Source organism: Dipodomys spectabilis, unplaced genomic scaffold (assembly GCF_019054845.1).
Source record: "Dipodomys spectabilis isolate Male_0828 unplaced genomic scaffold, ASM1905484v1 ptg000231l, whole genome shotgun sequence".
NCBI lineage: Eukaryota > Metazoa > Chordata > Mammalia > Rodentia > Heteromyidae > Dipodomys > Dipodomys spectabilis.
In genome coordinates this window covers 6876423-6895041 of record NW_024870908.1, presented here as the reverse complement: position 1 = coordinate 6895041, position 18619 = coordinate 6876423, and the positions used below count along the sequence as shown (strand labels likewise).

General features: G+C 52.0%; 2 protein-coding genes across 6 annotated transcripts in view; one reads left to right on the top strand and one right to left on the bottom strand.

Annotated features, from left to right (window-relative positions):
* The window catches only part of Naa60 (N-alpha-acetyltransferase 60, NatF catalytic subunit), a 33333-nt gene extending 15247 nt beyond the window's left edge, over nt 1-18086 (top strand). For 3 of the 5 annotated variants that reach the window (XM_042698177.1, XM_042698178.1, XM_042698179.1), the window contains exons 2-7: nt 12545-12660; nt 13719-13848; nt 13998-14094; nt 14767-15001; nt 15818-16143; nt 16779-18086. In XM_042698177.1, the coding sequence (XP_042554111.1) occupies nt 12551-12660; nt 13719-13848; nt 13998-14094; nt 14767-15001; nt 15818-15974 (729 nt within the window). In that variant the 5' untranslated portion in view covers nt 12545-12550 and the 3' untranslated portion in view covers nt 15975-16143; nt 16779-18086. Of the gene's footprint in view, nt 1-1746; nt 1908-12544; nt 12661-13718; nt 13849-13997; nt 14095-14766; nt 15002-15817; nt 16144-16778 lie in introns of those variants that run through there. The other 2 variants (XM_042698180.1, XM_042698176.1) reach the window with 2 other exon arrangements.
* Nucleotides 10720-18619, bottom strand: part of CUNH16orf90 (chromosome unknown C16orf90 homolog) — a 14037-nt gene continuing 6137 nt past the window's right edge. Inside the window, exon 4 of the mRNA XM_042698136.1 lies at nt 10720-10741. The gene's annotated coding sequence lies outside the window, so the exon portion shown is untranslated. The remainder of the gene's footprint in view (nt 10742-18619) is intronic.

Below are 18619 nucleotides of genomic sequence, written 5' to 3'. Positions count from 1 at the left end.
GTTTCTGCCTACTCCCCAATAGGTGGGATTATAGGCTGGTACTACTATGCCTGACCTTCAATTTCCTTTTCTCATACCCACCATTTTGCTTTAAGACCCTCAAAACCTGAACATTCAAGAAAATAATGCATTAAATACTTCTGTACTCTCCACTGAACTGCACCAGTTAACATTTTAGCAATGTCCTTAAAAGGATGTGTTGGAGGTTGCCTATATCACTTTCCTTCTTGTCCATTGGTAAAACCATGAGCACATTGCCTGTGGCGAGTGAGAGTCTATGGATACAAGTAGATGAGATAGAGCAGAGTTTTTTGTTTTGTTTCATTTTTGCCAGTCCTGGGTTTGAACTTGGGGCCTGGACACTGTCCCTAGGCTTTTTTGCTCAAGGGTAGCACTCTTCCATAGTGCTCCTTCTGCCTTTTTCTGTTTATGTGCAGGGCTTCATGCATGCTAGGCAAGCACTCTACCACTAAGCCTCATTCCCAGCCCCTATTTTTTTTTTTTTTAAAGAAGAGGAAATGTGGAACAGTGTATTCAACTTCGCTATAAACTATGGAGGGCTTAATAGTATACCCATACATGTCCTTATATGCCCATTACAACAGTGTCTTGCCTGCATTTTCCCTTTATTTTGTCATATTGTGTGAACTTACATTATGTCACAATTTAGCCCAGGCTGGCCTTCAACTTGACAACCTTCTCCTCAGTTTCCCAAGTGCTAGGATTATCAACTTATACCATGATTCACTACTCAATCTTAAATACTTTTTGCAACAAGTTTAATTAGAAATCCTTTCAGTAATGAAACTATAATCGAGAGTCCAAAATGTCTTGAATGAGGGCAAACACACCCTGGCTGCTTGCTTACAATAGCACATTTGTGGCATTTAATCTTCATTTTGGCCTAGTGATTTTACAGCCTATATTTAAAATTAGGAAGTTACAGAAACTTACAAAATAAAATATAGGTTGCTTTACATAAGTTCTGCTAACCACTACACATCAACACAGACACTCTGTTTAATTATCCCTTGTTGATTGTGTCACCTTGTCACACACACTTTTGGTCTGCTTGTGCCGGTAACCGTTAAAACTTGTAGCTTTTTCCCCCTCCCTCCTCGAGTGCTAGGAGTCGTAAAACCTAGGGCCTGACGCATGCGCGGCCGACTGAACTTCACGCTCAGCCTAAAACCTAGCAAACCTTTACGGTTTTTGTTTTTTTGCGTCTCTCTCGGATTGCCCCGTGCTGGCGCTGCCCCTGGGCCTCTCTGAGCTCAGGGTCGCGCTCTCCCACTCGGGCCGCAGCACTGAGTGCTTCACTGGAGATGGGTCCCCGGGCGGGCCTGGAACCCAACTGCTCCTGCGCAGCTCGGTGACCGGCCGTGGGCCGACTCACGCCGCCGGCCTCCGCGCTGGGGCGGCACTCCGCCAGCTCCGCCCCGGCCTCGGCGCCCCGACGCTTGCCCTCGGGCGGGGCGCCGCTCGGCAGTTTGGAAGCAAAGGACGAGTCCTGTGGTTCCAACGCTTGGCTCCACACAGGTAGCCTGGAGACCGAGCTGGGTGACGTCCGGGCGCCGAGGGCCCGCGGCGCGGGCGCTGTCGTTACTTCCCCGCTGACAACTCGGGGCCGCCGTCCGCCCCCTCCGGCTCTGCCCGTTGCTAAGATGGCGGCGGCGGCGTCAGGGGGCGGTGCCGCGCTTGGCCGTGGCCAATGGGCTTCCGGGCTGCGCCGCCGGCCGGGCGCGGGAGGCGGAAGTGCCGCGGGCCGCCGCCTCCGTCCCGGCTGCGGCCCCTGCCGGTTACATAACTCGTTGCCGGCCCGTCGCGGCCCCTCGTCCCGGCTCCCGGCTTCCCCAGGATGCGTTGAGCCCCGCGACGCCCTCAGCTGCCGCCGGCTCCCACCCGAGGTGAGCGGCGTGTGGGGCCCGGGGCGGCCGGCGCGGCCCCGCTCTGCGCTTCGCAGCCCCCGAGCCGGGTCTTCGGAAGCGGCGGGCGCCCCGCGGCGCGGTGCGGTGCGGCGCGGCCGGGGCGCGGGCTCGGTACTTGTTGCTGCCCGGCCCTCCGCGCCCACCCGGCCCCGCCTTCGGGTTTGGGACGTCGCGGGGAGCTGGCGGCCGGCCGGCCGGGTGGGCCGCCTGCGGGGGACGAGGGGTCCGCCGCGGTAACCCCGCTGGCCCGGGCGGGAAATGAGGGGCCGTGGGAAGCAGCCGGGGGGGGGGGGCTCGCGCACGGCCCGGCGATGGCCAGGGAGGCCCGGCGCTCCCCGTCAGTGTGAACTTTGGCCGCCCCGTGGATCGCGGTTCCTCTGCCAGGTCCTGGAGCCTTGCACTTCTGTGTCGTGTGCGCGCGTGCTGATATTGGGGTCCAACGCAGAGCCTGCGCACTTTGCCTCAGCTTATTCCACTCGAGGTTGGCGCTCTACCACGTGAGCCACAGCTCCACTTCCAACTTTTTGGCAGGTGAATTGGAGATAAGAATCCCGGGGGGGGGGGCGGGCTGGGAAGGTGGCTCAGTGGCAGAGCGCTTGCCTTGCATGCTCGAGGCCCTGGGTTCGATTCCTCAGCACTACATAAGCAAACAGAAAAAAGCTGGAAGTGGCACTGTGGCTCAAGTGGTAGAGGCTAGCCTTGAGCTGAAGAGCTGAGGGACAGCGCCCAGGCCCAGAGTTCAGGCCCCACGACTGGACCCAAAAAAAAAGAAAGAAAAAGAATCCCTTGGGTTTTTCTGCTCTGGCTGGCTTCAAACTGCGATCCCTTGGAGATCCCTTGGAGGCCTCCCGAGTAGCTAGGATTACAGACGTGAGCCACTGGCACCCTGCTTTTTGTGTCATTATTGTCGCTCCTTGGTCTGTAAAGAAAAGGACCCAACCCGACAGACTGGCCCACCCTTGTGTCTGCAATGGTATTTAGTCTCTGGGGAGAAGGTGGAAAGATTGTTCGTTTACTTTTTTTTTTTTAACCCAAACCCCGGAGACATGAAAGCCCTTGTGAATGCTTACCTGACCAGGCAGGAAGTTACCCGACTCATCCTGTATGTGCTATACCCCAGTCGTTGTATCAGTGTGATACTCAAGAGTGTTGTAGCTGACAAGGCAGGAAGAGGGGGTCTTGAATATGGTTGAGAGGGCTGGGCACCGGTGGCTCATGCTTGTAATCCTAGCTACTCAGAAGGCTGAGATGTGAGGATCGTGGTTCAAAGCCAGTCTGGGCAGGAAAGTCAGTGAGACTCTTATCTCCAATAAACCACTCAGAAAACCGAAAGTAGCCCAGTGGCTCAAGTGGTAGAGCACTCGCCTTGAGCTGAAGAACCAAGGGACAGCACCCAGGCCCAGAGTTCAAGATCCATGACCAACAAAAAATTAAAAATGATCTAGAGCAAAAACAAATATGCATGCAATGCATGTTGCTTTAAGCGCAATTACAGCCTGTAGGATAAAGACGTGAAGAAACTTAAGGGCCATCTTCTAAACTGTGATCATGGCAGTGGATTTAGGACCTCAACTCCTCACTCTTGGCATTTGAGTTTGGGGGTGGGCTTGGGCTCCCCAGCCAGGCTGAAGTTTGCTCCACTTTCCTCTCTACAGGCTACAGACATCCTGGGTTTCTGGGAAGATGGACAGAGCATTTTCCAAAGCCAGGCATGGTGTCAACATGTCAGCATAAAAACATACAATAGGAGCTGGGAATGTGGTTCAAGCCCCAGATCCAGCAAAACACACACACACACACACACACACACACACGAAATCTATTTTAAAGTATGTGTGTTCTAACTTTAGCCTTTCCCAGTTGTAACTTGAAATGATTTTGTTTAACCACACCTACACCATGTGGAGAATATCTTTAGATATGACTTGTGCAAGTTGCTTAGCAACAGCTTCTGGCCAGAATGGAAGAAAATTTCTGAATATCAGGTTTGAAGGATAAGAGAGAACCCTGAATTGAGACCAGGAAGGTGATGCTGCCATAGTGCTCATGACTTGAAAACTGCCCCAGTGCACAGTTCAGCAAGAGCCTCTGGGTGGCTCAGGTGGGTGACAGTCTTTGCATTGAAGGCGTGGGAAACAAACCTAAGGAGACAACAGATTGAACAACTCAGATTGTCAACTTGTTGACAGATTGACAACTCAGATTGAAGATCTGAGTTCAGGGCAATGTGTGCCTTTGCCTGCCTATGGAGACCGGAGTCCTGAGTGCTTGTTGGAAGCAGGTCACCTGAATAGAGTGGCTGCCTCCCCTGCATGTCTTAAGTGCTGGTCCTCCACATCCGCCTCTCTCATCTCCTGGAAGGAACCACAAAGCCCTTGGGGTTTTAACACCTCAGGACCTTTTTGCAAGAATGCAAGCAAGGCAGGTTGTGGGCTCGGCACTGAAGCTGTGCTGCTATGCTGTGGGTTGTGCTTTCAGGTAAGGTGCTGAGCCATGTTCAGAGTAAGGGCAAATGTTGAGTTTGGTTCAGCATTTGTAAGGGCCTTTGGTAATCAGGGTCAGTCAGACCTGCTTCCCCACACTTCATTGGTAGCCTCTGATAGAGGCTGGCTGGCAGGAGGGCCCAGGGTCCGTCTGAAGCCTGTGTAGCACACTGCTGATTCAGGAACAAACTGTATGTTTAAACACCAACAGAGTTTTTATTCTGCTATGAACACTGCGTAGTCTTCTGGGATGAGAGGTGGTGTAAGCTAGGAGCTAGAGCTTTCTTCCAGAAGTTGTTTGGGTTTCTGGTGAACTGGGAGCAATGCTGAAAGCGGCTGTAATGCCTCAGGGCAGAACTGGCAGAAGTGTGACAGCCACTTGAAGATGGGCACAGCTCTGAGCGGATGTGGTCAGCTAGTGGGAGAGTGAGGACAAGTCACGATCACCTCCGCATCCTCCCCCAGCAGCGCGCTCAGACCCTAGCCCATCCCTTTACTTTGGGCCCCGCCCACGTGGCCAGGAGGGACCAAAGGACCCCCAAATGATCATTGAGAGCCAGCTAGAGCTGTGCCAACATATTTTTGAAGGTCTCCAAATCACAAACAAATGACTACCTACCTACTTTGCCCTGAAATAGACAGCACTGACTTTTAAACCCAGCACCCTAGGAATAGCATGGCATTTGGGGCCTTGGTGCCAGAAATAAATGTGCTAAATACAGATTTAAAGTTCAGAGAAGTGAAAGAAAATGGTTGTGGATAGGGACGCAGAAAGAAATGGAGAACATGTTTGTTGCCTTTGATTTAACCAGAGCACTTTTGATTGTACATGTTACATATGCGTTAGGCATGAATATATGTGAATGTATATTTTATATATGCTTTTTGTGGTACTGATTTTTGTTTTCATTTGTCTTGTTTGTGTGTGTTGTGTCAGTACTAAGGCTTGAACTTAAGTTCTATTTCTTGCTCACAGCTGATAGGTTACCCCTTGAACATTGCCTTCCGTCTGGCATAATTGGAGAAGGAATCTTACAGATTTTTCTGCCCTGCCTGGCTTCAAACCAGGATCTTCTAGGTCTCTGCCCCTTGAGTAGCTAAGAATTACAGGTGTAAGCCCCTAGCTCCTGGTATGATAATGGAATTTGAACTCTTAGCCTCATGCTTGGTAAGTAGGTCCTCTGCCAGTTGAGCCATTCTACCAGCTCCAAGAAAAATACTTTGTCTTTGGGGTTTTTTTTTGTTGTTGTTGTTGGTCGTGAGCCTGAACTCTAGGCCTGCCGCTGTCCCTCAGCAGCTCTACCACTTGAGCTGGTTACCACTTCCAGCTTTTTCTGCTTATGTGGTGCTGAGGAATTGAACCCAGGGCCTCATGCATGCATGGCAAGCACTCCTCCACTGAGCCACCTTCCCAGCCCCTACTTTCTTCAGCTTTATTTTTGTGGGATGGTTATTAAGAACCAAATAGGGGTGGGAAGCATGGCTTAAGTGGTAGAGTGCTTGCCTAGTAAGTACAAGGCTCTGAGTTCAAACGCTAATTCTGCCAACAGAAAAAGGGGAAACCAACCCAGGCAAAAAGTTAGCAATATTTCATCTCAATCAATAAGCCGGACATAGTATCACATATTTGTCATCCAAGCTACAAAGAGGGCCATAAGTGTGTGGTCCAAGGCAAAAAGGTTTGTCTCAAGTAGTAGAGGACTCCCTGACAAGGGCAAAACTCTTTGAGTCCAAACCCCACTACTGACAAAGCAGAGCATGTTTCATGTTCTCTGTTTCTAAATAGAATTGCTTTGGGCAGCGGAGTGGTGGAGAGCGAGTATTCCTTGTGCAGACAGGTTGTGTCTCTTAAGTGTGTTCTTTGGTATGGAATTCCTCTATCAAGCAGAAGTTTCTGTGATTAGTAATGATTCAGGATAGCATCTTTGCAACCCAGAGCTGCTTCTCATTTTGTTGTGTGTGGGGGGGGAGGTGTTGATAATTAATTTTGATAAGTTCATGATGGACTGGGATTTCCAAAATAAAATGGAAGGAATTTTGAGCCCAAAGGAGAAACTGGGGCTAAACATGGAGCCTCAGACCCACTTGTCACTGTTTCTGTCAGAGATGAAACACTCAGCTTGCATGTACACTTCATATGACTTTATATTTTTAATTTCTAGTTATTTTTCTAATATACTTTATTGTTGTTTTAGAGGTGATGTCCAGTGGGGTCACCTTTACATGCGTCAGGTCATAAGCGCATTTCCTTTGGCCTGGTGTCCTCTGTTCCCTCATTCCCTCCCATCTCCACCCACAGCTTGTACCACTGTCCAGGGCAGCTGTGCGCCCCACTGCTGCGCTTGGCCACCTTTTCCCTCGGATTCTGGGCCCTCCCCCAGCCTCCCCCAGGTGTGCATGTGAACACACTGTGTATAAGGTAAAGAATACAGAGTCATCAGAAAAAGGAAAAACAAACTTTAAAAAGTCCTTTGTTTCCAAAGGAAACAGTATCACTTTATATATATAGATAGATAGATAGATAGGTAGATAGATAGATAGATATAGATAGATAGATATAATTAACTTTTTTTTTTTTTTTTTGGGTCCGGTCATGGGGCCTGAACTCTGGGCCTGGGCGCTGTCCCTCAGCTCTTCAGCTCAAGGCTAGTGCTCTACCACTTGAGCCACAGCGCCACTTCCGGCTTTTTTCTTTTTGCTTATGTGGTGCTGAGGAATTGAACCCAGGGCCTCATGCATGCAAGGCAAGAGCTCTACCACTGAGCCACCTTCCCAGCCCTACTTTTTTTTTTTTTTAATGTGTGTCTCCACCCCACCCGAATGCTAACCTTCTGCATAACTGTAGTGCAATGTAAAAACTAGGTAGAGGTCTGGGAAGTTGGCTCGGTGGTAGAGCACTTGCCTTGCATGCCTGAGGCCCTGGGTTCGATTCCTCAGCACCACATAAGCAAAAAGAAAAAAGCCAGAAGTGGCGTTGTGGCTCAAGTGGTAGAACGCTAGCCTTGAGCTGAAGAGCTGAGGGACAGCGCCCAGGCCCAGAGTTCAGGCCCCACGACCGTACCCCCCCCCCCCAAAAAATTTTTTTATATATATATATATATATATATATATATAATTTTATATACATCATATAACTTTAAGCAGCCCAGAAGCCCTCCTCTGCCCCTCCCCACTGATGACATTCTGATTGCTAGTGATTGCTAGAACCATCAATCTATTTAGCCAGTGGTAGAGTCTCCTGCAACTGGAATTCTCCAGTACCATTTAGTGTTTGTAGCTCACATTATTATGTGAGCAATCTGTGGGCTCCCTTCAGAGCATAAAGACTTGGGTTTTTAAGTATGCTGTTCAGAAATAGGTGGGTGTTTGTGTTTCTTGTCACTACAGATGACTCATTTTCCTACTACATTGATGTTCGGGGAGAAGCCCAGGCTGTGTGGAGCTGGCGCTCTCGGCCACCGGCAGCTTGCACTTCAGCAGCCGGGCTGGGAAGAGTGTCCCTTGTGTCCTCACGTTTGACATTCAGCCTTCAGTCCATCTCACTGGGGTACAAGACAGTGTCCTGTGTCTGTCACCACTGTGTTTTTTCTCTTCATCCCTCTTTTTTTTTGTTGTTGTTGGTCATGGGGCTTGAACTCTGGGCTTGGGTGCTGTTCCTATGCTCTTTAGCTCGAGGCGAGCGCACTACTGCTTGAGCCACAGCACCACTTCCGGTTTTCTAGTGGTTTATTGGAGATAAGAGTCTCACAGACTAGCCTGCCCGGGCTGGCTTTGAACCGCGATCCTCAGATCTCAGCCTCTTGAGTAGCTAGGATGGCAGGTGTGAGCCACCGGTGCCCAGCAAACCTGTCTTATCTACAAAACCTCACATTCCTGAGGTGCTGTGGTCTTTATTTCCTTTGCGGACATTGTGCTAATCTTTGTGCTTTGATTGAGAACTCTGTTGTGTGTGGGATGAAGGAAGACAAGGCCCTGAGAAAGGGAGCTGCACAGTAGAGTGGACATTAGGGATATTATGTAAGAAAGGAACGTAAGAGGCCAGGCTAGGTAGCTCAACCCTATAATCCTCGTTACTTGGGAGGCAGATCTGGTAAATCATGGTTGAGGTCAACCAAGATTTTTTTTTTGGGGGGGGGGGGGTCCAGTCATGGGGCCTGAACTCTGGGCCTGGGCGCTGTCCCTCAGCTCTTCAGCTCAAGGCTAGCGCTCTACCACTTGAGCCACAGCGCCACTTCCGGCTTTTTTCATTTTGCTTATGTGGTGCTGAGGAATCGAACCCAGGGCCTCAGGCATGCAAGGCAAGTGCTCTACCACTGAGCCACCTTCCCAGCCCCTCAACCAAGTTTTTAAAAAATTATGAAACTTCATCTCAATAATTGGGCAGTGGGGCGCTGGTGGCTCACACCTGTCATCCTAGCCACTCAGGAGGCTGAGATCTGAGGATCGTGGTTCAAAACGAGCCTGGGCAGGAAAGTCTGTAAGACTCATTAACTCCAATAAATCACTAGAAAACTGGAAGTGGCGCTGTGGCTCAGGTGTTAGAGCGCTAGCCTTCAGCTGAAGAGCTGAGGGACAGCGCCCAGGCCCAGAGTTCAAGCCCCACGAACCACCAAAACAAGCAGTGACATATGCCTATCATCCCAGCTACAGTGGAGACACAAATAGAGGATAGTGGTCCAGGCCATCCCAGACATAAAGCAAGATGCTGTACGCGGTCTTGAAAATCGCCACAGCAGCCCGGTGCTAGCGGCTCATGCCACCACTCAAGAGGCTGAGGTCTGAGGATGGAAGTGCAAAGCCAGCCCAGGCAGGAAAGTCCATGAGACTTACCTCCAGTTAATCACAAAAGACAGCAGAAGTGGCGCTGTGGCTCAAGTGGTAGAGTGCTAGCTTTGAGCAAAAGAAGCTCAGGGACAGTGCCCAAGTCCTGAGTTCAAGCTTCAAAACCAGCACCAAAAAGAAAAGAAAACCACCAGTGCGAAATCGAGAGGGGAGGGAGGAGAATGTATTGTGTTTTTACAAGCCATTGGAGGGACGCTTGTACAAAAGAGAAGACTGGCGTGGTCAGGGAGGAAGGGGGTGTGGAGCTGGCCAGGGACTGGCCTGGCTCGCTTGTGGAAGTGTCTGTCTCATGTAACCTTCCCCGTGACTCAGAGGGATGTTGTAGCAGCTTGTTGAAGCAAGTCGCTGGGGAGCTGTCTCGGGGCCCAGGGTGCTGGAACACCAAATCCCAGGGGGGCCTGAGGCACGCGAAACCCAGTGTAGCGGGCACATTGAGGGCCAGCCTGGCCTTCAGGGATGAGCTATGGCTGTGAATGGAGAAGGAAGGGCGGGGCGGGGCAGGGTGGCGTGTGGAAGCAGAGCACCTCTCAAGCCATTAACAGATCAGGTTGGTTTTTCACCGTGAAGCACCTCTGAAGAGAGGGGAAACTCGTTGGGGCCTGTGGCTGTGGTCAAGCCTTCAGGGACAGAGGCTTCCAGGAAGTAGGGTTGTGTCTACCTTTCTTATTTCTGAAGGACCAGAGTGCAGACCCCTAGGGAGACATGAAGGGAGGGGCATTCCTGCGTAGATCTGACTTCACAATGTAAATGAACTTTGGGTTCTGTACGGTGCATCATGCTTACAGTAGAGAACCTGTCCCACATTAAGGAGATGTGCCCAAAAGGTGGCTTGGATATCTGTGACTTTCTTTCCCTTGTCCTCTTAGCACAGCCAGACCTGAAAAAGCATCCCTCTGTGTCATGAGCCTGTGTCTGCTCCCCACAGAGGGGCCCGCAGCGGCCTGTGTGGGGGAACGTGAGCTATGGGAGCTGACAGCCTGCAGTGCAGAGCCAGGCCCGCAGATCAGCAAAAAACCTCCTGTTCTAACGGGAGGCCATAGGCCAGCTGGACACCCGGGGCCCGCATCCCGCCACCCGTGGCAAAGGGTGGCTGGGACAGGATCTCTGTACCCCACTTCCTGCCCCGTGCTGCCTGTCAGGTTTGTTGGTCACATGAAGTACTGCGCCACACTGCATTTTCTCCTTAGTTAGTGATGTTTCTTGTTAAATGAGGCCTTCTAAAAAAACAGCCTTTGTGGAAACATGGCAGTACTTTTAATAGGATTGCAAGAATCTTCAAATTGTTGTATATCTCAGAGCTCAGTGTTTTTCTTGAAAGTGGAACTGGGGCAAGCCTGTCCCAAGGATAGTAGAGGATAATGTGTGACCCTCGGGACGCGTGCGACGGCCACTTGCTGGGAATCCCTCCCTCTGCCGTCAAGCCTCACTATAGAGTTCCTGTGTGTGTGTGTGTGTGTGTGTGTGTGTGTGTGTGTGTGTGTGTGTTTGCTGGGCTTGGGGCTTGGACTCCGGGCCTGGGCACTGTTCCTGAGCCTCTTTGTGCTCAAGACCAGTGTTCAGTTGAGCCACAGGGCCACCTCCAGCTTTTTCTGAATAGTTTATTGGAAATAAGAATCTCTGCCTGGTCTGGCCTCAAACTGCAGTCCTCATATCTCAGTCTCCTGAGTAGGTAGGATGTACAGGCGTGAACCACTGGTACCCAGCTAGAGGTTTTAAAAAAAACCTCTGGGGGGGGGGGCGGGGGAGGTCGGTTATGGGGCCTGAACTCTGGGCCTGGGCGCTGTCCCTCAGCTCTTCAGCTCAAGGCTAGTGCTCTACCACTTGAGCCACAGCGCCACTTCCGGCTTTTTTCTTTTTGCTTATGTGGTGCTGAGGAATCAAACCCAGGGCCTCAGACATGCAAGGCAAGTCCTCTACCACTGAGCCACCTTCCCAGCCCCTAGTTTTTATTCTTTACCTTATTCTCTTTCACCTACTTTTGTATCTTTACTAACACTGGCTTTTTGAAAGGATCAGCTAGAGAATGTCATGTGTCTGTGTGTGTCGATGTCATTTACATTATTGCCATATGTTGGGGACAATCTGGAACCAGGAACCTAAGCCTAAAGGCACATTGGTTTCAGGCCTACCATACTGGGCAGGAACTTAAGGGATTATGCTTTTTCTCATTGGTCAGCGTAACCGGTCTCTCCTTGGCCATCACAGAACCCTAGATGACGAGATGCTTCACCTTACACCTGCCCACACCTGTTGACTTCAGCGCCTTCCGTGATTCTTGCTGGACTTAGTCATTTCCTTTGATGGTTTTCAAAACAGTGACTTCCTGATTCTATCATAATGTCTGCTTTTATTGGCATTTGTGTTGTTCTTCTGTAGAAAGATCTTTTCTTCAACCACATAGATCCTCCTTTTCCTTTAATGACCTATTCCCAACTCAAAGGTAAAAAAGTTCTGCTTCCCCTGTTGTCAGAGCCTAGCACTTGGCCTTCCTTCCTGATTTTTCTTTTTCTTTTTCTTTCTTTTTTTTTTTTTGCTGGTCGTGGGGCCTGAACTCTGGGCCTGGGCGCTGTCCCTCAGCTCTTCAGCTCAAGGCTAGCACTATTCCACTTGAGCAACAGCGCCACTTCCAGCTTTTTCTGCATATGTGGTGCTGAGGAATCAAACCCAGGGCCTCATGCATGCGAGGCAAGCGCTCTTCCACTGAGCCACCTTCCCAGCCTTCCTTCCTTTGAGTAAAACAAAAGGCAGAAATTTGTAGCCTGGACTGTGTTCTGTCTTCACTTAGAAGACTGGTCGTCACCTGGTTTGAGGCCTTGGCGTTGCTCAGAGTCTGTGCTTGATGGGAAGAGGCTGCGTGTGCCTCGTGCTCTGGCAGTGAAGCAGCGTGCAGCATCTAGCACTCACCAGCCCCAGTCCGCCGTGTTGCTCTTAGAGAACAAGGCATGGAAGCCAGTGAGCCATGCTGTCTGCTTTTGGCAGACACCAGACCAGGACTGGGAGAGTCGGGGTGAGGCCATGGTACCTCCTGCAGCAGAAGAACCACAGTGAAGAGACGGATACAAGCCAGAGAGAAACTGGGACTGTTGGGGAGCTTGAGAGCAGAGAGGGGCAGGAACCAGAGGCAGGCTTCCCTGACTCGGCCTCACGCTGCTTCCCTTCTTCACTGTAGAGTGGAGACGACTGTGCCTTCATTCCTTCACAAAAGGCCACTGGTGGACCTTGTCCACCTCCCAGGTCAGTGGATGGAGGAGGAACTAGCCACCGGATGACACTTAGCTCCTCTCCCTGCAGGTGTGAATGACAGAGGTGGTGCCATCCAGCGCCCTCAGCGAGGTCAGCCTGCGCCTCCTCTGCCACGATGACATAGACACTGTGAAGCATCTGTGTGGTGACTGGTTCCCTATTGAGTAAGTGATTGCCCGTGGCCATGGCAGCGGGGGAGGGCGGGGCAGAGGAGAGAAGACACACAGCTCTGCAGTTGCTGAAGCCGGAAGGGGCCATGGTGCAGAAGCAAGGATGCACCTGGAGGGACTGGGCAGTGGACTGCAGGTCACTGTGGCTCTGGCGTCTTTACAGCTTGCCTGCTTCCTCGTGTGACACTCCCCAAAAGGGATCTGATGAGAAACTTTAGTTCTTTTTTTTTTTTGGCCTGTCATGGGGCTTGTACTCTGGGCCTGGGCGTTGTCCCTCAGCTCTTCAGCTCAAGGCTAGCGCTCTACCACTTGAGCCACAGCACCACTTCCAGCTTTTTCTGCTTATGTGGTGCTGAGGAATTGAACCCAGGGCCTCATGCATGCAAGGCAAGCACTCTACCACTGAGCCACCTTCCCAGCCCCGTAGCAGGTTGCTCTTGAGCACATTGCTCTTGAGGTCATCTCCCTGATCCTGTCCACCCCTGTCTTCAGAGCAAAACGCCTCATAGAAATTTTTTAGGAAGTTATCTGAGTGTTGGAAGGTCACCCAAAGTTCTAAAATCACAGCTCATCCAGCTAAGGAGCAGGCGGCCATGTGCTACCCCCTGTGGACTGCTCTGTGGAGACAATCTGGTTGGAGTTTCTTTCCGTCTTCTCATATGTCAGGGCTGATCAAGTCATTTTGGCTTTTTTTTTTTTTGTCAGTCATGAGTCTTGAACTCTGGGTCTGGGCACTGTTCCTGAGCTCTTCAGCTCAAGGCTAGCATTCTACCATTTGAGCCACAGCGTCACTTCTGGTTTTCTGGTGGTGAATTGGAGATAAGAGTCTCATGGACTTTCCTGCCTGGGCTATTTTTGAACCCCAGTCCTCAGATTTCAGCCTCCTGGGAGCTATGATAACTGGTGTGAGCCACCAGTGCCCGGCTTGATCAAGTCATTTTGGTATCATCAATTCCCATTCATATCTAGGAAGAAGGCTGCTTTGAAAAGACCTCTGTGCTAAGAGCTGGGCAAGCATCCTGTACCTCACCTGAGTCTATTCCCTCCCCCAGGTACCCAGACTCATGGTATCGTGATATCACATCTAACAAGAAGTTCTTCTCCCTTGCTGCAACCTACAGAGGTGCCATCGTGGGAATGATAGTAGCTGAAATTAAGAGCAGGACCAAAATACATAAAGAGGTGTGTCTGCTGTGGTGGGATGGGTAACATGGCCACTGGAGAGCTGTATGGGGGGAGGGCCTGCAGAGTTGTGCTGCCCATCCTGCAGCTTGGGTCTTGGGAGCCTGCAGGTCCCAAGCATTACCCTCACTTCCTCTCTTTCTCTTTAGGATGGAGATATTCTAGCCTCCAGCTTCTCTGTTGACACACAAGTTGCATATATTCTAAGTCTGGGAGTCGTGAAAGAATTCAGAAAGCATGGCATAGGTAAGGGAGGACAAGTTCCCAGCCCCTCACCCTGTCAGTCACTTCCTTTGTCCTTAGAACTCCAGCTCTTAAAGGACCCCTGCTCGTTTCCTCCTCCTGCCCCTTCTCCCCGTGCATTTCCCACCCTGCTGGCCCAGGCCTTTCCATGGTAGCCTCCTTCCCAAATCTGCCACAAACAGAGCAGCAACAGCTCCCAGAACAGTCATGAGGAGGGAGCAGGTCACTCTTAGCCTTCCTCTTGTCACATACTCGGTTATGTCTGTGGGCAAGATGTTCTGGATTCAGAATTGAAAACAAGCATAAATTTAAAAAATAGCACTCACTAGTGTTCATTAAACACCATGACATCAGATTCCCATCCCACTCAGCCGTTCCGCAGTGAGCAGCCCTCCTGCTTCTGAACACACGCTCACCGATCCTGTCTCCTGAGGCTGCAGTTTACACTGTTGTTGAAGATCGATGAACCTCTGTTGTGAGTCCAGCCCACAGGAGGGTACCTCCAGGCCACATCTGTGGCCCACAGTGGTCTTCAGCCTACAAGCTCCATGTAGCCTTGATCTTTTAAGTGCTTTAGCAATAGGAAGTGCCCACAAAGTAACCTAGATGCCTCCAGAGGTCACAGTCTGGTCTGCATCCTCCTAACTCCGTACAACCTTTTCTTCTTCTCCCAAGGGTCCCTTTTACTTGAAAGTTTAAAGGACCACATATCCACCACAGCCCAGGACCACTGCAAAGCCATCTACCTGCATGTCCTCACCACCAACAACACTGCGATTAACTTCTATGAAAACAGAGACTTTAAGCAGCATCACTACTTGCCCTATTACTACTCCATCCGAGGGGTTCTCAAAGATGGCTTCACCTACGTCCTCTACATTAATGGCGGCCACCCTCCCTGGACCATCCTATATCCTTTACTGCTGGGAATTGTGGGAGGTCTTGGCTTCCTGGTGGCCAAGGGCTGCAAGTGAGCTGAGGCCGAGGCCACTTACAGGTAATGATCTATGGCCTAGCTGCAGAGGTGCTGCTGCTCCCTGTTCTGGTTATGTGAGGCATGTGATCTGGTTGGTTAGAAAAGCACTTGGCATTCTCCAACATCAGCCCAGCAGGAAGGATGGGTTTTAAACCTTGGCCCCAAATCCATCCATTACTACAACAAATAGGATCGAAAGTCTCCAGTTGTAAGTGTGCTGGAGGTCAGCAGTAAATACAGCAGACTGTACAGACGGGAGAAAAGAAACCATGGTGGTAGGCGGGAGACCGGTGGCCAATCACAGGGTTTCACTCGGAAGATACTACACATGTTTGCATGTGTTTTCAAGTGAATGAGTCTCAGACTCATTCATTCTGGAGGATTAAACAGGAAACAGAGAAGTGGCCCAAAATTCTGTGGGCTTCCCAGCTCACATTAAGTCCCCTCCTATTGAAGGGATAGGGGTCTGTCCATCCTGTTATGCTGAGGGTTAAGAGGCTGAGGGAGACCCAGGAAGAGTTGCTTCTTCTGGAGCCTGAAACTGAGCTCCTGTTCTCAGGTTCCACCATTATCTTCCACATTGGAGGCACATGTAATACAGCATTATAGTGCTCTGAGAGTTTCGTGGGCCCTTGGGCCCGTTAGCATGGGTCCATTGTGTGTGCAGGGCCATGCTTCCGTGCACAGGCACAGGTGGTCAGGCAAGCCCGCTTCCACTCAGGCCGCAGCATCTTCCTTGACAGAGCTCACGGACTACATCCATCACCTGGGCTCAGCGCTAGCCAACCTGAGCCCCTGCTCCATCCCACACAGAATCTACCGCCAGGCCCACAGCCTGCTCTGCAGCTTCCTGCCATGGTCTGGAATCTCTACCAAGGGAGGCATTGAGTACAGCCGCATCATGTGACGCCAGCCTGGCAGCCTCTACGCCCTGTGGAGACCACCTTCCTGTCCGTGTCACCTCTGCTGTCTTCTGCAAGGAGCTGACAGCCACCTGCCTGCCTGTTGGCCTGCCCCAGCTGCAGGTCAGGTGCTATGCGGGCTCAGGAGCAGAGCATGGGTCTTGTCTCCCGCAGGTAGGTACAGACATGAGGGTTCAGTGAACCTGGCACCTCCAGCCACACAAACAGAAGTCCCTAGACAGTGGTCCGTAAGCACTTCCCAACCAGCCCGAAAGCTTTGCAAAGGAGCGTGGGGGGAGAGATACTTTAAGCTTCTCACTACAACTTGGATCTCCATTTCCCAAATTGCTTTTTTGCTAGATAATGCAATTTGAAAAGGTACAGAAAGCGTCCAATCTTTCCTATCCATGTCCCCTAACTGCTCGGCTCCTCATGCAAGCGTACCCAGTGACCATGTGTTATATCTGCTCCAGAATTGTACACATACCTCAACTGTAGCACCCCCTGCCACCAGTGCTTCTCCACATGGCATTGTTAGAGGTCCAGTGGTGTGTCCAGGTGAACATTGGGAGGGGCCTCGGGACTCCCGAGTCCATCTCTGCGTGCTTGGGCTGTGCTCACATGGCAGGCCCCGTGGCCACCCTGGGGTGCACACCCACGTATGTACTTTTTTGTGCCAAGACTAAGCCTTGTGACCACTGGCAGGACTGGGCTTTGGGGTGCCCTGGCCCAGCTGCAGCTCATAGACCAGTAGTGGGGTGGTTGAGTAACCACGGTGTCCTCATCCTGCCATGCTATCTTCCTTACAGGCTCCCCAGCTCCTTCCTGCTTCTGGAAACATCTCTTCCATGCAGTGCGCTGATCCCACCTCCACACACATCGTCCCCGTTGCCCAGCAGATGTGGCTGGATTCACTAGGGAGAGTCCGGCTCCGGGCCTCTCCCACCGCGCTGCCTGCAGCTCCTTCCTGTAAAGCTGACTGAGGAGAGACAAGTGCTGCGGCACCCTTAACTCAAGATACAGAGGCTGCAAAAATAGTGGGTACAGTAAAAGGAATGCCAGGCCTTTATCCTAGACCACCCAAAGAAGCCTGCAGGGTGGGAGGCCTGCAGGCCTCTGCTCCTGCTCCTCCACAAGAGGCTAGTGAGGGGTGGGCAGAGTGGAACTGGCTCTTCATGAGACCGTGGAGCTCCAGAGCTTGGTGCCTGTCACAGGTGGTTAGCTACCAAGGCCGCGCGCTGCCTGCTTCCTGTGGTCCGAAGGGGTGGGGCTGCCTGCGGGAGCGAGGCGTGCTCCTTGCCGCTGGCCTGTGCTGGGAGCTGGGTTGAGCAATGCCCACAAGGCTGCCCGGATCTTCTGCCTGCCCTTCTATGAGCAGAGAGCTCTGAGGCCTCGCCAGGTCAGGTGGGAGGAGGAAGAGAAGAGGGTGAGCACAGCAGGTGCCGCTGCTGCTGCAAGCCGCTTGGCCCCCCCGCAGGCAGTGGGCCGCTCCCCGCCCCCTCCGTGGGGTGAGTCATGCGCACGTCACTCCTCCAACATCCCACCCTTCTACACCAAGCCGCTTGCTGCCAGTCCTGCCCAGCACTCCTGCAGTGTACCCGGAGCCTGGCAGAGGGTCCGCATGGCCCCTCCCTCCACCAGCCTGAGGAGGAAGAGGGAGGAGCAGCTGGCCAAATGGGGCATCAGGGACTGAAAGTTTCCCTCCCCAGCATCTCCCGGCTCATGGCTTCCAGGGAGCTGAAGCCAGCTCAGGCCTCCGTCTGACCTCACAGAGGGTAAGGCTCCTCACAAGGCAGGCAGGCCTGGCAGGAAAAGAAAAAAAAAACTGCAACAGTGCTGGCCAGCAGTGGCCATGCTGCCGCCTGGTGTTACTGTGGGCCAAGGCCCCCGCCCCATGTCCTCGAAATCAATGGTGATCGTGTGATTTTCATTTCTACTCTGTGGTCAGGGAAGAATCTTCCAGAAGGTTCTTCCTTGGACATTCACAATCTAGCTCAGAGGCCTTGCCCTGCCTTCCCTCTTTCCTACCCCTAATCAGCTACTGCAGCGTCCAGCCCAGTGTTGAACAGATTGTAGTGTTTCGTCTCATTACAAAATAAACAGACCTTAGCGGGTCACATCCTGCTCTGCCACCCACTTGCCAAACCATGTGGCCAGGCCCGTGGCGGGCTGCAAGCTGCTTGGCCACTGCTTGTTTCAAGGTGCGTCCCGCCAGTGGGTGACTTGTGCGATTAGTGCAGAGGAGTGCGATCCTGGGGCAGCTCTACAGCCGTCCCCACCCCCCAAAAAAACCCTGCTCCCCGGCCCCTCAGCTGTTTGCCTACAGCACCCCCAGGCCTCCCCCCCTAAAGCCTTCCAGATCACAGAACAGGACCAGGAGATATTTCTGTCCCCACATGAAGGGAGGTGTGACTTCCAGAGAGGAGCGCGCCATTCCGGGGCTTCAGACCAACCTGGACGAGCAGCTGAGTCTCAGCCTGAGCTCCGGGAAGGGTGCACACCTCTTGCTGGGAGGATTGGTTCTCCTGGGGCCCTGCATATGCCCCCTGAGGACGACCTCCCAGCCGCCCATAGAAAGACCCTCACACTTGTAGACCTCCGTCTCCAGCACAAACTCATGGTTGGTGTCCCACCTAGTGGTGTTTTTTTT